Source organism: the organism of the source record quoted next, unplaced genomic scaffold (genome assembly GCF_019419815.1).
Source record: "Pyrus x bretschneideri cultivar Hongxiangsu unplaced genomic scaffold, Pyrus_bretschneideri_v1 Contig2, whole genome shotgun sequence".
Taxonomy (NCBI): Eukaryota; Viridiplantae; Streptophyta; class Magnoliopsida; order Rosales; family Rosaceae; genus Pyrus; species Pyrus x bretschneideri.
The window spans coordinates 11,324,815-11,338,775 of NW_025999501.1; the positions used below are offsets into that span (position 1 = coordinate 11,324,815).

The 13,961-nt window shown below is 35.4% G+C and overlaps 2 protein-coding genes across 2 annotated transcripts; one reads left to right on the forward strand and one right to left on the reverse strand.

Moving 5' to 3' along the window:
- Positions 1–32: 32 nt before the first annotated feature.
- On the reverse strand, positions 33–2,522 carry LOC125476848 (receptor-like protein 9DC3). Its single transcript, XM_048583413.1, has one exon. It carries the CDS (start codon positions 2,520–2,522, stop codon positions 33–35), a length of 2,490 nt encoding a protein of 829 aa, XP_048439370.1.
- A 3,015-nt stretch (positions 2,523–5,537) lies between these two features.
- LOC125476849 lies at positions 5,538–13,739 on the forward strand. Its single transcript, XM_048583414.1, has 4 exons — positions 5,538–5,693; positions 11,809–12,133; positions 12,283–13,213; positions 13,395–13,739. Exons 1-3 carry the CDS (start codon positions 5,538–5,540, stop codon positions 12,705–12,707), a joined length of 906 nt encoding a protein of 301 aa, XP_048439371.1. The 3' UTR covers positions 12,708–13,213; positions 13,395–13,739.
- Positions 13,740–13,961: the final 222 nt, after the last annotated feature.

A 13,961-nucleotide genomic window follows, 5' to 3' on the forward strand; every position in this document is an offset into this window, starting at 1 on the left:
TGCAGCCGTATTGGTCCCCATGATCATTAATTTCAGCGTCCCAACCTTTGATTTATGTGGACATGTCTTCGATGACGACCAATTCTATCTTCAAGTTGAGGGAATATCTTAACAAGGATTTTATACATTATTTTGTAATACCATTTACTCCATCTCTTGCACAACACAAGTGACCCAACTGCAACTCCAAAGCCACATACAAATCCAATTTCAACATTGATAAGATCCCAATCAATCTCATGTCTAGAACTCGGAACACTCCCAGTCAATGTTGGTGGTGGTGACAATCTTGCTTTGCTATCTACTGTCAAAGGAGACCCCCATAATCCTTTGTTACCTGTAAAGGAGGCACTTGTAAATGTTGAAAACTGATTACCGGTTGGGATCCTGCCAACCAATTGATTATTTGAGAGGTTCAAGAATGAAAGGAAAGTAAGATTTGCCAGCTGCAGTGGAATTTTCCCACTCAACTTGTTTTGCGACAGGTCTAAGGACTCGAGTTGTTGCATGTTGCCAAATGACGATGGGATTTCACCAGTAAAAGCATTGCTCGACAAGTTGAGCAAATATAATGATTTGAGTTCTCCCATTTCCTTAGGTATTGGTCCACTCAAATTGTTGCAAGAGAAGTCAATGGAGGTGAAGATGGTTAGAATCTTTACCAGTTCGATTTCAAAACCTTTGCTTACTACAGTTATTGTCTCCTGATAATGAATCAATCCAGGATCTTCAAACGGAAGCAGGCGGATTGTTGACGCGTTTTCATCTTTGTTATCTATCATTGCCTGCCAGGCTTTCAAATACGTTCCTAGTATTTCGCCATGAAAATTGTTGTGAGCTATGTCTATGATCTGAAGCATTGGCCACATTCCATTAGTCTCCTCGGGACATCCAAGGCGTCCATAAAATTTGTTGGACCGCAAAGCAAGGACACGCAAGGTGGAGATGTTCCTCAACAAGCATGGGAAGGTATCTGTTATTTGGTTGTTTTCAAGGTTTACAACCTGTAATTCACTGCATTTGGCTAGAGACTTTGGAAATTGACCATCTATCTGATTCTGATTGAGTTCTAGAAACTCTAAACTTTCAGGAAATTCGAAATCAGAAATACTTCCAGTAAGGTTGTTTCTCTTCAAGTTAAGCACTTGAAGGTTGCTCATTGCAGACAAGCTTTGGGGAATCATACCACTCAAAGAATTAAAAGACAAATCAAGGTGAGATAATGGGGAGGAGTTATCATTGGAAAATTCATGGAGTTGACTAGAGAATTGATTGTGGGAAAGTGTCAGTTGCAACAAGGAGGGAGAAGAAAAGATAGATGACGGAATACTACCAGTGAGTAAATTTGAATCTAATGCCAAATATTCGAGCTTATCAAGGTTTTTCCAGTAAATAGAATCAATCGAACCATTAAACATATTTGATGACATGTCCAAGTAAAACAAATTTGTTAGGCTTGCCATGGACTTTGGAATTGATCCACTAAAACTGCAGTTATAAAGATTTAAAATGGACAACAATTTGAGGTTGCCGATGGAATCAGGCAATAACCCTGAAAACTTTGTGTGGCTTAGGTCCAAAAATCCAAGAGATGCATTCTCAAGAAATTCTGGAAAAGAACCATGAAGACGTACATTACCGGAAAGGTCAATAGCTTTTAAAGTAGGTACCTGAAAGATCTCTTTGGGAAATGTTCCATTCAGAATGCAATTACGAAGACTCAAAGATGTCAACTTGGGAAAGAATCCTGGAATTGGACCGTAAATGTCATTACTATCCAATTGAATCACCGAGAGAGACTGTAGTTTTGCGAGGGACTGACAAAAAGGACCTGAGAGCTGGCTTCCACACAAGCTCAACACCCTCAGATTTGGGAGTGAAGATGATATTGCTTGGCACCACTGACTCCCTTGTGCTGATATATTTATCCCATCAAGATATAGCTCTGTAATCTCTGTGAGGTTCTGAAAGAGCATACTTAAATTTGGGCTCTCAAGTTTGGTGGCACACTGATGTTTACATAGAGAAATATCTAGGACATCCAACCTTGTCAAGCGTGAAATCTCAATGGGAATCTTTCCGGAATAACCAGAATCAGCTAAGTTTAGATACCTCAATTTGGTAAGCTTTCCGATTGATGATGGAATGCAAGAGCCGTTAACAAAAGAGTTATCAGCCAAGTTGAGGCTTTGAAGATGTTGAAGATGGAAGAGAGTGCTCAAGTTGTCAATGCCACCGGAGATGTTTTTGCTACTAATGTCAAGGCCAACAACGCTGCCGTTGGTATTGCAAGTAACACCAGCCCAAGAACAGCAGTCGGTACTTGAATTCCATGATATAAACTTGGATGAATGAGGATACTCAGATGACTCAGGAGCAAAGGTCAGGCTTTTCTTCAGATGGAGCAATTGCTGGTCTTCGAGACACCGACCTCGGACTGCAGCCGCGATGTTAACACAGAAAGTATTAGTGATAATGAAGAACAGGAGGAAGAAATATGGGAGTGGGAAGAGAGGCTTCATCTTGGATAAACTTAAGATTTTGAGGTTTAGAGAGAAGCTTAGGGAAATTGAGTTGTGAAAAACTGGGAATGGTTGTGGCAACTTTAATAGGCATGGTAAACTTGTGCCTTGACTTTGAAGTCTTCTCCCTCCCAAATCCCATATCTGCAAGTCTGTAACCTGCATGAAAAATAGGGCCAGAACTAAAAGCAGGTGACCGTGGCCGTGGGGGCAAGCACTATAGGGACAGAACTAAAAGCGGGTGGCCGTGGCCGTGGGCGCAAGGACTTGGCGAATTAGGATAAATAGGGGCAGAACTAAAAGCTGGTGACCGTGACCGTGGGGGCAAGGACTTGGCGAAGCAAGCATCACCTCCGGAAATTTCCACCTACTCAAACGTAGGTGCTTTTTAGGGTTTGCATTAGATTATTCTCGCCGACATAAGGGAGCTGCTGTCCCCAATTTGTGTATCGTGCAAGTCCCCTTTTTAATTTTAATTTTTCGCGGGGCATCTTAACGAAACAATTTTAATACTATTTACTTTTAATGTTAATAATATTTTTATTTTAAAAAATCATTATTATTCACTTATAATATTTTTTTATTATTTTGCTTAAAACTCAGTTTTCAAATTATTCTCATTAATTTTTTTTCCATGTCTATAATTTAACTCCTAGTTTAACAGTGTCAGCGTTTAATAATGGAAGAGATCCTCTTTTAACCTCAGGATGAGGATCATGAAATTCAAACAGTTCAATTTTAATCCAACCGTTCTAAACAAGAGATCTCCTAAAAAGTTATAATAATTGCAACCGTTAGATTAAAATTGAACAACCTGAATTTTGTGGTCAGGAGGATCCTCATTCTATGCACAGAAGAGGATCCTCTTCCTTTAATAATATCAAATAAATAAATAACTAAAACTTACAAAAAAATAAAAAATAAAAAAACAATCACCACTCAAACTAACCCATCAACACCAATCCTTCACCTGGAGAACTCTTCATCCCCGCGAAGCCTCATTTTCTGTCTCCTCGCCACTTTTTGTCTGTTCAAATACCCAATCGCGATCGACCCAGCCCGTCAAACAACAAATTTCAGATAAATTTGGGTTTGAGGGAGCAAGGAAGAGATATGGTCGATCCATATAAACTCAATTTGAATCGACTCGGTAACAATAAGCTGCGAGATCTTAATCGACGGCAAGGTTCGCCTCGATTATCTTATGCGGCTCCGCCGGTGAGATTGAAAGAGAGAGTGGAAAGAAGCTTCAACGACGGTGAGAATTATCGTCGACTGCGACGACTGGGTTGGGTTTGTTGGGGTTACTGGTTGCTTGGAAAAAATTGGAAGGAGTTCCAACTTCCAAGTGTTGGGTTTGTAGTGTTTACTGTTTTGGTTTCCCTTGATAAATTATAAAAGTTAACGCTGTTAAATTTGAGTTAAGGTAAATGATACGTGTCGAAAAATTAGAATTGAAACATGAAGGAGACATAAATTTGGGGATAGCGGATCCCTGTGAAATTGTAATGTTAATTAATGGGTTGATTTGTTGATCTATAGACTTTCAAGTCTAGGCCTTGCTGTTTACTGTTTAGTGAGACTATAACTCTTTTTTTTTTTTTTTTTTACTATAATTAGTGATTTGAAAAATGATAACCGCATTATTTTTAAGGAAAATTAACTAAACATTAAAAATAAAAATTAGTTTTAATGAAAAATAACAAATAAACGTGTTGTGAATAATAGCAGGAAAGGTAAAAATATGATTTTTCTTTAAAAGTTTACTGTACCAGAAGTGTTTCGTTAAAAATCTCTCATTTTATCTTTCCAACCTACATCCTTTTATTTTAGATTATCAGATTAAATAATTTTAATAAAATCAACGAAAAAGATTAAAATGCGTGTTTGCGGAGAAAGAAAGAGTGTATGATATATTTGCTATAATGTCATCAGTAGCGACATATTATTCCTTAAGAATAATTGTAGTACTACTTTAGGCAATCTGGCAAATGGAAATTTGTCGCATGAAAGATACTAATTAATATACTTGGATTTATATATGACACTGTAGAATTGTTAGATTAGGAAAGAGTTTTGAAATGTTATATGAATTTTTATACTTTCTTTTTAAGGAAAACTAATTAAAATGGTTTGAAAACTTTGAGTTTTAACAATAAGAACAAAATAAAAGGTAAAGTAAATAGTACAAGGATTGACTTTTTAGTGTAAAAATGTGGTTTTTCGTTAAAATAAACAGTATCAGGAGCTTTTTGTTAAAGTTATCTTCTTTTTAATTTGTCATATGAACTAAAATATAAACAATTTATCATACCAACTCCATTAAGTTTTTCATCTAATATAAATCACGTGCTTTGCAATGACTTGTTTTCAGTAGCAGAGCCAAGAGAGGTGCATTGAGATCCCTTGACCTCAATAAATTTGTAAATATACTCTTATGAAATTTTTTTTTTAAACAAATGATATTATCTATATTAAGGAGAAAGATTAAATTTATCCTTATATTAGTAATATGTGGCTCAAATTAAAGAGCACGTTGTTTTCACTACACAGCAAAAAGAAAAGCAGACCAAAAAATGGAAAGGCATTTGCCTTTGCCTTTCGGTACCTAAAAAGCAGAGGCGAATGGATGGCATTTTGATGCCTTTTGTGGTTATTAAATGCAAAGGGTAGAGATGAGGGAGACGCTCGTTGAAATGTCTCGAATATTAATCCTGAACATAAGTTATGTGTGTTTTGCATATGAGTTATTTTGGATTAAAAAATTAACGGAGTTAGAGTTAGATGACAAACTAATGATTCGGAAAATTGATATGACAAATTAAAGAAGGTGTATAAATTCATATAACATTTCAAAAAACTTCCCTTGGTTTTATGGTTTGACGTTGAATTTGAAGTCTTGATTACCTCAATTTATGACTTTTGATGAAGTTTAATTAATTTCTAGATATATTTCATGTAAATTTAGAGTAAAAAGTTTCCAAAAAAAAAAATTAGCGTAAAATATAAGACAACATGGCGTTCAAGTTTTACTGTGTTGCATTCCTATCTTCATTTCCAGTGGCTATTGACGATGGCGATACATGGTCAGTCAATACAAACAAAAATGACTATCTAAGCTCAGCTAAAACCGTGATGAAGTTGAACTGTGAACGTGTGTTTATGCACTTGGTTAATCGGAATGTGTAAAATAATTGTCCTATATTTTATGAAGTTTTTCAAGGTCCAAATTATAGTTCTCGCCAATTGAAAAAAATAAATCAATAAAATCAAATCAAAATGTAAGCAATGCATCTATTCTATACTATTATGAGCACCCTTTTTATCAACTTTTTTTTTCTTTCTATTTTGCCCTTACTTTTAATGCACACTATTGACAAAAAAAAGGGCAAAATAGTGATTTTGTATCTTTTGACAAAATGACAATCATATCCCTATTATTCCTATTTTACCCTCTTTTTTTTTTTTTTTTTTTTTTTTGAAAAAATGACAATCATATACTTATTTTTTCAATTTTACCCTCACTTTTAATACACAATATTTACATAAGTAGGCCAAAACAGTAATTATGTAATATTAAAAAAATATACACTTATTAAGAGAAATTGTTCACACACACAAAGTGTGTGCTATTTGCTAGTATGCCAAAAGAAAACTGACCTCCCATCACCAATAACTCAATGACTTTTGATACACAATATTTACATAAGTAGGACAAAACAATAATTATGTAATATTAAAAAAAATATACACTTATTAACAGAAATTGGTCATACAAACAAAGTGTGTGCTCTCTGCTAGTATATCAAAAGAAAACTGACCTCTCATCACCAATAACTTAATGACTATTGTGGATACAAATTTTCGCCTTCTTCTTCTTGGACAAAATTGCACCTACAAAACAATTAACACATTAGGTCAAGGCCAAGAACCTCACACGCCCACTATAAATGGGGGGGCTTTGGCCGATGAACCTCCGATGTCAAAGTTAGAATTTTGAAAGAAAAGTGTTTAGAGAATTTAGAGAATTTTGCAAAAGTTTTGAACTTGGATTTTAGAGAGAATGAGGGCTATATATGGGTATGGCCAACCCTATTAGGAGAATGGGGACTGGCCATATGTGGTATTTTTTTGTGTTAATTGTTATCAATTAGCTAATTAATGAATTAATTAAGTAATAAATCAATTAATTAGCCAATTAATATAATTTTAGAGAAATAATTTGGGAGTTACCTTGTGGGGAAGATTTGATGAGGATGGATGAAATAGGTTTTGAATAATTACCTATTTTGACTACTTTTGACCTTGATTGAGGGATGATTGTCCGCTTGCGCGTAGAAATCCTGATGTGCCTCAAGGGTAATCTTGACATTTTTACCCAAAAATCCACATGTTGCCTTCATATTTTTCTTGATTATTTTTTGCTCCACAACTATTATTATTCAAAATATGCAAAGCATGCTTCAAACCATGCCACACAGAAAACCGTAAATAGATATTTTGGTTTTTGTAAGACGAAAGAAGAAAACGTTGACGTGCAAAAAAAATAGTTATCAAACAAATTTCAACCAAAAAAAAAAAAAACGAAACAACTTTCGAGCTCCAAAAGGCCGTTTAATAATCGTTCCGTTTTTATTTCATTTTTTAATTTTTTAAAAAATTAAAAATTTATTTAATAAATACTTTCAATTTAAAAATAAATAATTATCAAACAAATCCTAAATAACTTAAGCGAGCCATACAAAGGAAAACGGGGTGATGGTAATGCATGTATGCCAGGTATAATTTTGTGATTTGCTTGACTTGTTGACTTCAAAGTATCGGTTGTTTTATTCAATGTTGACAGACTATTGAGTGGAAAGAAGGGTAAAATTTCGCACCTACGAGGGGCTAAAACTTCACGAAACAGTGTATACATGCATTATACTTCCAGTTTCATATAAGAGCTTGTTAGAAAATGATTTTAAAACGATTAAATGAGTTTTTAGAAAAGAAAATATTTTAGAACAAATCTTTAGTAAAAACAAAAGTGAATCTTGAAAAATCATTTGAAGTGATGTTTCTTCCACAAAGCACTTCAAGTGTTTTTGAGACTCAAAAATATTTTCTTTAAAAATATTTTCAATAATTTGAAAAACACTTCCAAACGAGATCTAAATCTCTCTTTTACAGGACTACAAGTGGGGTAATTAATGAAATCATGTTTAATTTTTTGGTCGGAAGCGGCATTCTCTTAGTGCATTCTACAAAAGCACTTGAAGTGATGTTACTATCGGGATAAATTGAACAAATAATTTAGATTAGCTTCCATAGAAACACACTTGAATGAGTCAGTGCCTAGCTACAACTACACTAAACGTTGGTGTAAAATCTGTTGCACCACGGAAGAAAATAAATTAATAAAATAATTTGGCAAAAACTAATTTTGTGCTTCAATAACTTTTGAAATTTGAGGAAGAACCTTAGTTGAAATGACCAAAGATAAAGAAGGGCTAATAATAGGTTCATCCAACCATTTGTCAAACCAAAAGAAAACGGACCTCCTATCACCAATAATTCAATGACTAGGTAAAGCACGCTTCAAACCATATCACACAAAAGACCATAAATAGATATTTTGGTTTTTGTAAGGTGAAAGAGGAAAATACTGATGAGCAAAAGAAATGGTTATCAAACAAATTACAACACAAAAAAATGAAACGAATTTCAAACTTTAAAAGGCCGTTTAATAATCATTCCGTTTTCTTTTTTCTTTTTTCCTTTTTTTTTTTATTTATGAAAATTGAAAATTTGTTTGGTAATTTAAGGGAGCCATACAACGGAAAACGTGGTGATGGTAATGTATCATGTATGTATAGCGGGTGGTTTGCTTGACTTGTTGACTTCAAAGTCTTTCCCCGTATCCCTTGTAGTTGTGGGGATTAAAGTGTAGGTGGTTTTATTCAATGTTGACAGACTATTGGGTGGAAAGGAGAGGGTAAAATTTCACCCCCACAGAGGAGCTAAAACTTCCCGAAACAGTGTATACCCCCTCGTTCAAGTGATGATTCTTCCACAAAACACTTTAAGTGTTTTCGAGATCCAAAAGCAATTTCTCTAATAACGCTTTCAGTAATTTTAAAATCACTTCCAAACGAGGCCTAAGTCTCTCGTTTACAAGGCTACAAGTGAAGTAATTAATGAAATCATGTTTAATTTTTTGGTTAGAAGCGGCATTTTACGAGTGCATTCTACAAAATCGCTTGAAGTGATGTACTAACTGGATAACTTGAACAAATAATTTAGATTAGCTTCCATATAAACACACTTGAATGAGTCAGTGCCTATTCCCTGAGCGTCAGATATTCCAAACCAGAAATTTTCAGCGCATTACTCAGGTTTATGATTTGATTGACTTTGAACTAGTCTAGGCATTTCTGCAATCTACATGTTGCTCCTATTTTAGTTTTTGACTGATTATGGTGATATATAGTCGATCAAATACAAACACCGTTGTAGATGGAAGAAAAACAGAATGGTTTGTGTATGCTCATGTTGATATTCTGGATAGCAAGAGAAATATGTTCTCCGAAAAATCTCATCGATTGTATGTAACTATGATATCCTGGAGGATTCATTGGGGTAACTTCCTTCAATTAAGTCTCTCACAGAGGAACACGCCCAATTCAAATCCTTTAGTAGTTAAATGTTAACCCTCTCTTTTAGTAGTTGAGTGTTAATATGGAAGACTAATCATCGCGATGGATACTTCGCCTTTGTCAACTCAAAGTCTTAAAATAGAAGTTAGAGATTGTCCAAAAATTGAAGTTGAGGTTCATCGTAAAACCAGTTAACAATAGGGCGAGTGACTAAACTTCTGTAAGCCCTTATAAGGTTTCTTAACTTTCCGTTGTGCTCAGGCATCAAGGGGAGAATACTGATTGAACTTAGGGATGGGCAAATACTCATTGGTTATGGGTAACTGCGGTTACCCGTCCATTTAAATTAAACGGTTATGGTTATGGGTAACCGTTTAGATAAATAAACGATTATGACTATAACCGTTTACCGTGAAATTTAAATGGGCTGTTATGGGTATTAACCGCGGTTATAAACGGGTAACCGTTTACCTATTTATTTTATATATGTAAAATTAACACAAACCATGTTCTTGATCCAATAATACTTAGCACCCAATAAATTAGCAAGGAATTCATCGGTCCTTCTCTCAATAACACTGCTACAGGAATGATGATTCTCATCATCAAAGAATTCGCCAAATTAATTTAAATTCCTTGCAGGTAACCATGAAATTGACAGAAATGTCTTCTAAACAATTTTTGTAACCCAATAATACTTACCAAATATTATATTTACCTTCATTGGTAACAGTTAAAAATATCGTCCTTAATCTATTATTTCAATTATTGGAATGGTATAAGGACTTAAAAAAAATTAAAATACGGAAATGTATGATGAATGTACTTATAACGGTGTTTAATTGTTAAAAAAAAAAAAATTATGACAATTTTTTTTTAATTTTCAAGTTGTTAAAAAACCATGTAGACGGGTGAAAAATGGGTAATGGTAAAAAAATGAAAAAGATAAACGGGTTAAAAAGGGTAAATGTGTATTAAACGGTTATGGTTAAATGAGTATGTGGTTATGGGTCTGGTTAACCGTTTATAAACTATTATGGGTATGGGTATAACCGTTTAGGCAATTACCCAACGGGTAAATGGTTATGTGGGTATAAGCATAAACGGTTATAGGTAAATAACCGCGGTTACCCGCCTGTCATAACCGTTGCCCATCCCTAATTGAACCGTAGTTCGCTGATTTTTGTAAAAACAGTTGAGTTTTTCATTTCTGTTTCTTACCTGAGAGGGTTGGCTTCAGCCTTATGTGCAATCTCGGACATAAAAGTTGGTGAGGAAATCCTGAAACAAGTAAGAGCAAGTTTGCTCTGTTACAAATTGAGGTGAAAAATAAAACATTAGGTGTTGTATGATATATATGATGAGTTTAAAGTTGAATGGCAGAATGTTAAAAACATATCCCAATTCGGAAGTCAAGATATTGTTTGTCAAAATATTATGATGGATGGAGTTGGTCTTGACATGTTACTACACAATTTGAACAAAAAATATGTAACAACATGTAGTACTGTCTTTTGGGTTTATTAGATTACACTAACTTCAGGAACCTTAACTGTATGAGGAAATTTATTGAAAACAAAACATAAAGATACACAATAAAGTATTACAATATAACTATAACATATCTAATTAAAAGGTAAAACCAAAAAGCAAACTTCTTATTGTTGGATCTCAAATTCCTAGGCATAGCTTGAAGTCCAGCTCAATTGGCCCCCATGGTCGTTAATTTCAGCGTCCTAACCTTTGATTTGATTTGTGTGGACATGTCTTCGGTCACAACCAATTCTATCTTCAAGCCGGAATATCTTAACAAGGATTTTATTCATTGTTTTGTAATACTATCTACTCCATCTCTTGCACAAAAAGTAACCCAACCGCAACTCCAAAGCCACATACAAGAATGAGGATCCTCTCCGGATCCTCTTTGTGAGTATTCGGAGGATTCTCAAATTGTATCCGTTCATCGTATATCGTGCGGCCAGTTTTCATCAGGTACTACTCATGTTTAATTTTAAATAAAAGTATTTAAAATAATTTCTGACCACACGATGTACGATGAACGGACACGGTTCATTTCATCCCATCCTTGGATCAACTTGCAAATCTCTTGACAAAAGGTCTATCTAAACCACAGTTTCTTCTTCTGTGGTCCAAACTTGTCGCCTCTCAACCGTCCAGTTTACTGGGATGTTAGAGGAGTCTTGTCCAAGGAAATTGTCTCTCTTAAGGTTTAGCAATTAATATTGTAATCTGGTTCCGATTGTATTCATAATTTGAAGAGATCCTTACTTGTACACCAAGTAAACATGATTGTATGCATAGGCCTTTGTGCTATGAACTTATCAAGTTTATAATTTCTATAGATTTAACATGTTGTAGGTTACCGGAATACGGAGAGCTTAACACAATTATAGAAAAAATTATCACAGGAAGACGATTGAAAAAGAAAAGGATAAGAAAATTTTGATGCCTAATATGATAAGGAAATGTCCTCACAAGTTTCTTCCGAAATAACGATTTTAAAGAATTAGAAAAATAATTAAAGCAAACCCATCTTTAAAATCCAAATCGAATCGGATCTTGTCAATTTTCGGGTCGACGATGTGTGACATGTGTCCCATTACGCAAGCACCAGGCACCGGCAATAGAAGCTTCAATCTTCTAGCCCAGTGGAAGAAGAAACCGCTGCTTTTCCGCCGTTAATTCAAAAGTGCCTCGCAGAGTCTTCCAAAACATGGACATGGATATCGACGAAACAGCCAAAGGTACGCCCCTTCTCCAAAAACGCCGCGTTTTACCATTCTCAGTCGTCGTCGCCTTCGGTGATCATAAAAACTGTACGCGCTTTTGGCGGGGGAAGAAAAACAAGGAAAGCCTGTCGAAGTAATATTGGTGGGTGCGCCCGGAAGTGGCAAGTCTACCTTCTGCGAATATGTCATGCGCTCCACTCGCCCTTGGGTTCGCGTTTGCCAGGTATATCTCTGTGCACACAGTGTGTTCGATGAAATGTCGCAGTGGGCTCAAGATTGCTATTTTCAGTACGTAGTATGGTACTCCGGATTTCTATTCATTTGGGTTCTTGTCTTATGCTGTTATATGTTCATATTTTATGTTTTTGTAAGATACTGTCAAAAACGGTAAAGCCGGAACGAAAGGGCAGTGTATAGAGAGTGCAATGAATGCGTTGAAGGATGGGAAGAGTGTGTTTATAGATAGGTGTAATGTAGAGAAAGAACAAGGGGATGAATTTGTGAAGCTTGGTGATAGTTCCCAAGTTGATGTTCATGCTGTGGTGCTTGATCTTCCTGCCAAGCTTTGTATATTGCGGTATGTGAAGCGAACTGGCCATGAAGGAAACGTGCAAGGCAGGAAAGCTGTGGCGATTGTGAATAGAATGCTGCGGAACAAAGAACTGCCTAAGCTGAGTGAAGGGTTTGCTATTGCCAGAGTCAGAGTGATGTTCAATCTGTGGTTGATGCATATAGTGGACTTGGTCCGTTGGATACACTTCCCAATCAGAAGAACCCCGGTGCAAAAATTCAACTAGGTATAATGAAGTTCTTAAAGAAAACAGATGGTCCTGCCAATACTGAATCAACTTCGAAGACTGTACCGGATTCTAATGCTTCTCAAATTACTGAAGAAAAGGAAACCTCTTTGAAAGGAACAGGTTCACTTTCTGAAAAATCTGGTAAGGAGTCAAAGGAAGGTGAAGAGCTAGTTGTAGGCTCTGTTGGCGGTGATGGTTCTCTAAACGATGCTTCCACTCTGGCATTTCCTTCCATTTCAACAGCAGATTTTCAATTTGACCTTGCAAAGGCATCTGATATTATTGTTGAGAAAGTTAAAGAATTTAGGATTAAGCTTGGAAATTCTAGACTTGTTTTAGTGGAATTGAGTCATTAATCGAAGATTTTGTCTTTAGTAAGGGCTAAAGCTTCAGAGAAAAGCATTGATTCCAACAAGTTCTTCACATTTGCAGGAGATATCACTCGGCTTCATTCATTCAGAAGGAGGTTTACACTGCAATATAATAGCTAATGCTACCAATTGGTAAGCATTTAGAAATACCATGCAGTATACATGTAAATATTTTGTTGCGGTGCTAGTTCGCAACATGAAATTACAAATCTGTAAGATATTGGCATTTGCGTCCGATCTTTTTGAAAGAATTATGTCTACCCAGGATTCCAATGAAAAGAAAATTGAACTTGATATACTGTTGTTATTTCAGGTTTAACAATGGAGGCTTTGTTGCATGCATTTTGCTTATTCCCTGAGCGTCAGAGATTCCAAACCATAAATTTTCAGTGCATTACTCAGGTTTATGATTTGATTGACTCAAATTCACTTTGAAGAAGTCAAGGCATATCTGCAATCTACATGTTACTCCTATTTTAGTTTTTGACTGACTAAGGCCATATATAGTCGATCATATACACATACCGTTATAGGTGGAAGAAAAACAGAATGGTTTGTGTATGCTCATGTTGATTTTCTGGGTAGCAAGAGAAGCATATTCTCCGAAAAACTCATGTATTGTATGTAACTATGATATCGTGGAATTGTGACTGTCGTAGTCTGCTCTGTTATAAATTGAGGAAATCCTGAAAGTTGGTGAGGAATTCCTGAAACAATAAGCGCTGGTTTGCTCTCTTATTAATTGAGGTGAAAAATAAATCATTAGGTGCTGTAGTACTGGATATGATGAGTTTAAAATTGAATCGCAAGGTCTTAAAACATATCACAATTCAGAAGTCAAGATTTTCTTTGTCAATATTATGATGGATGGAGTTGGTCT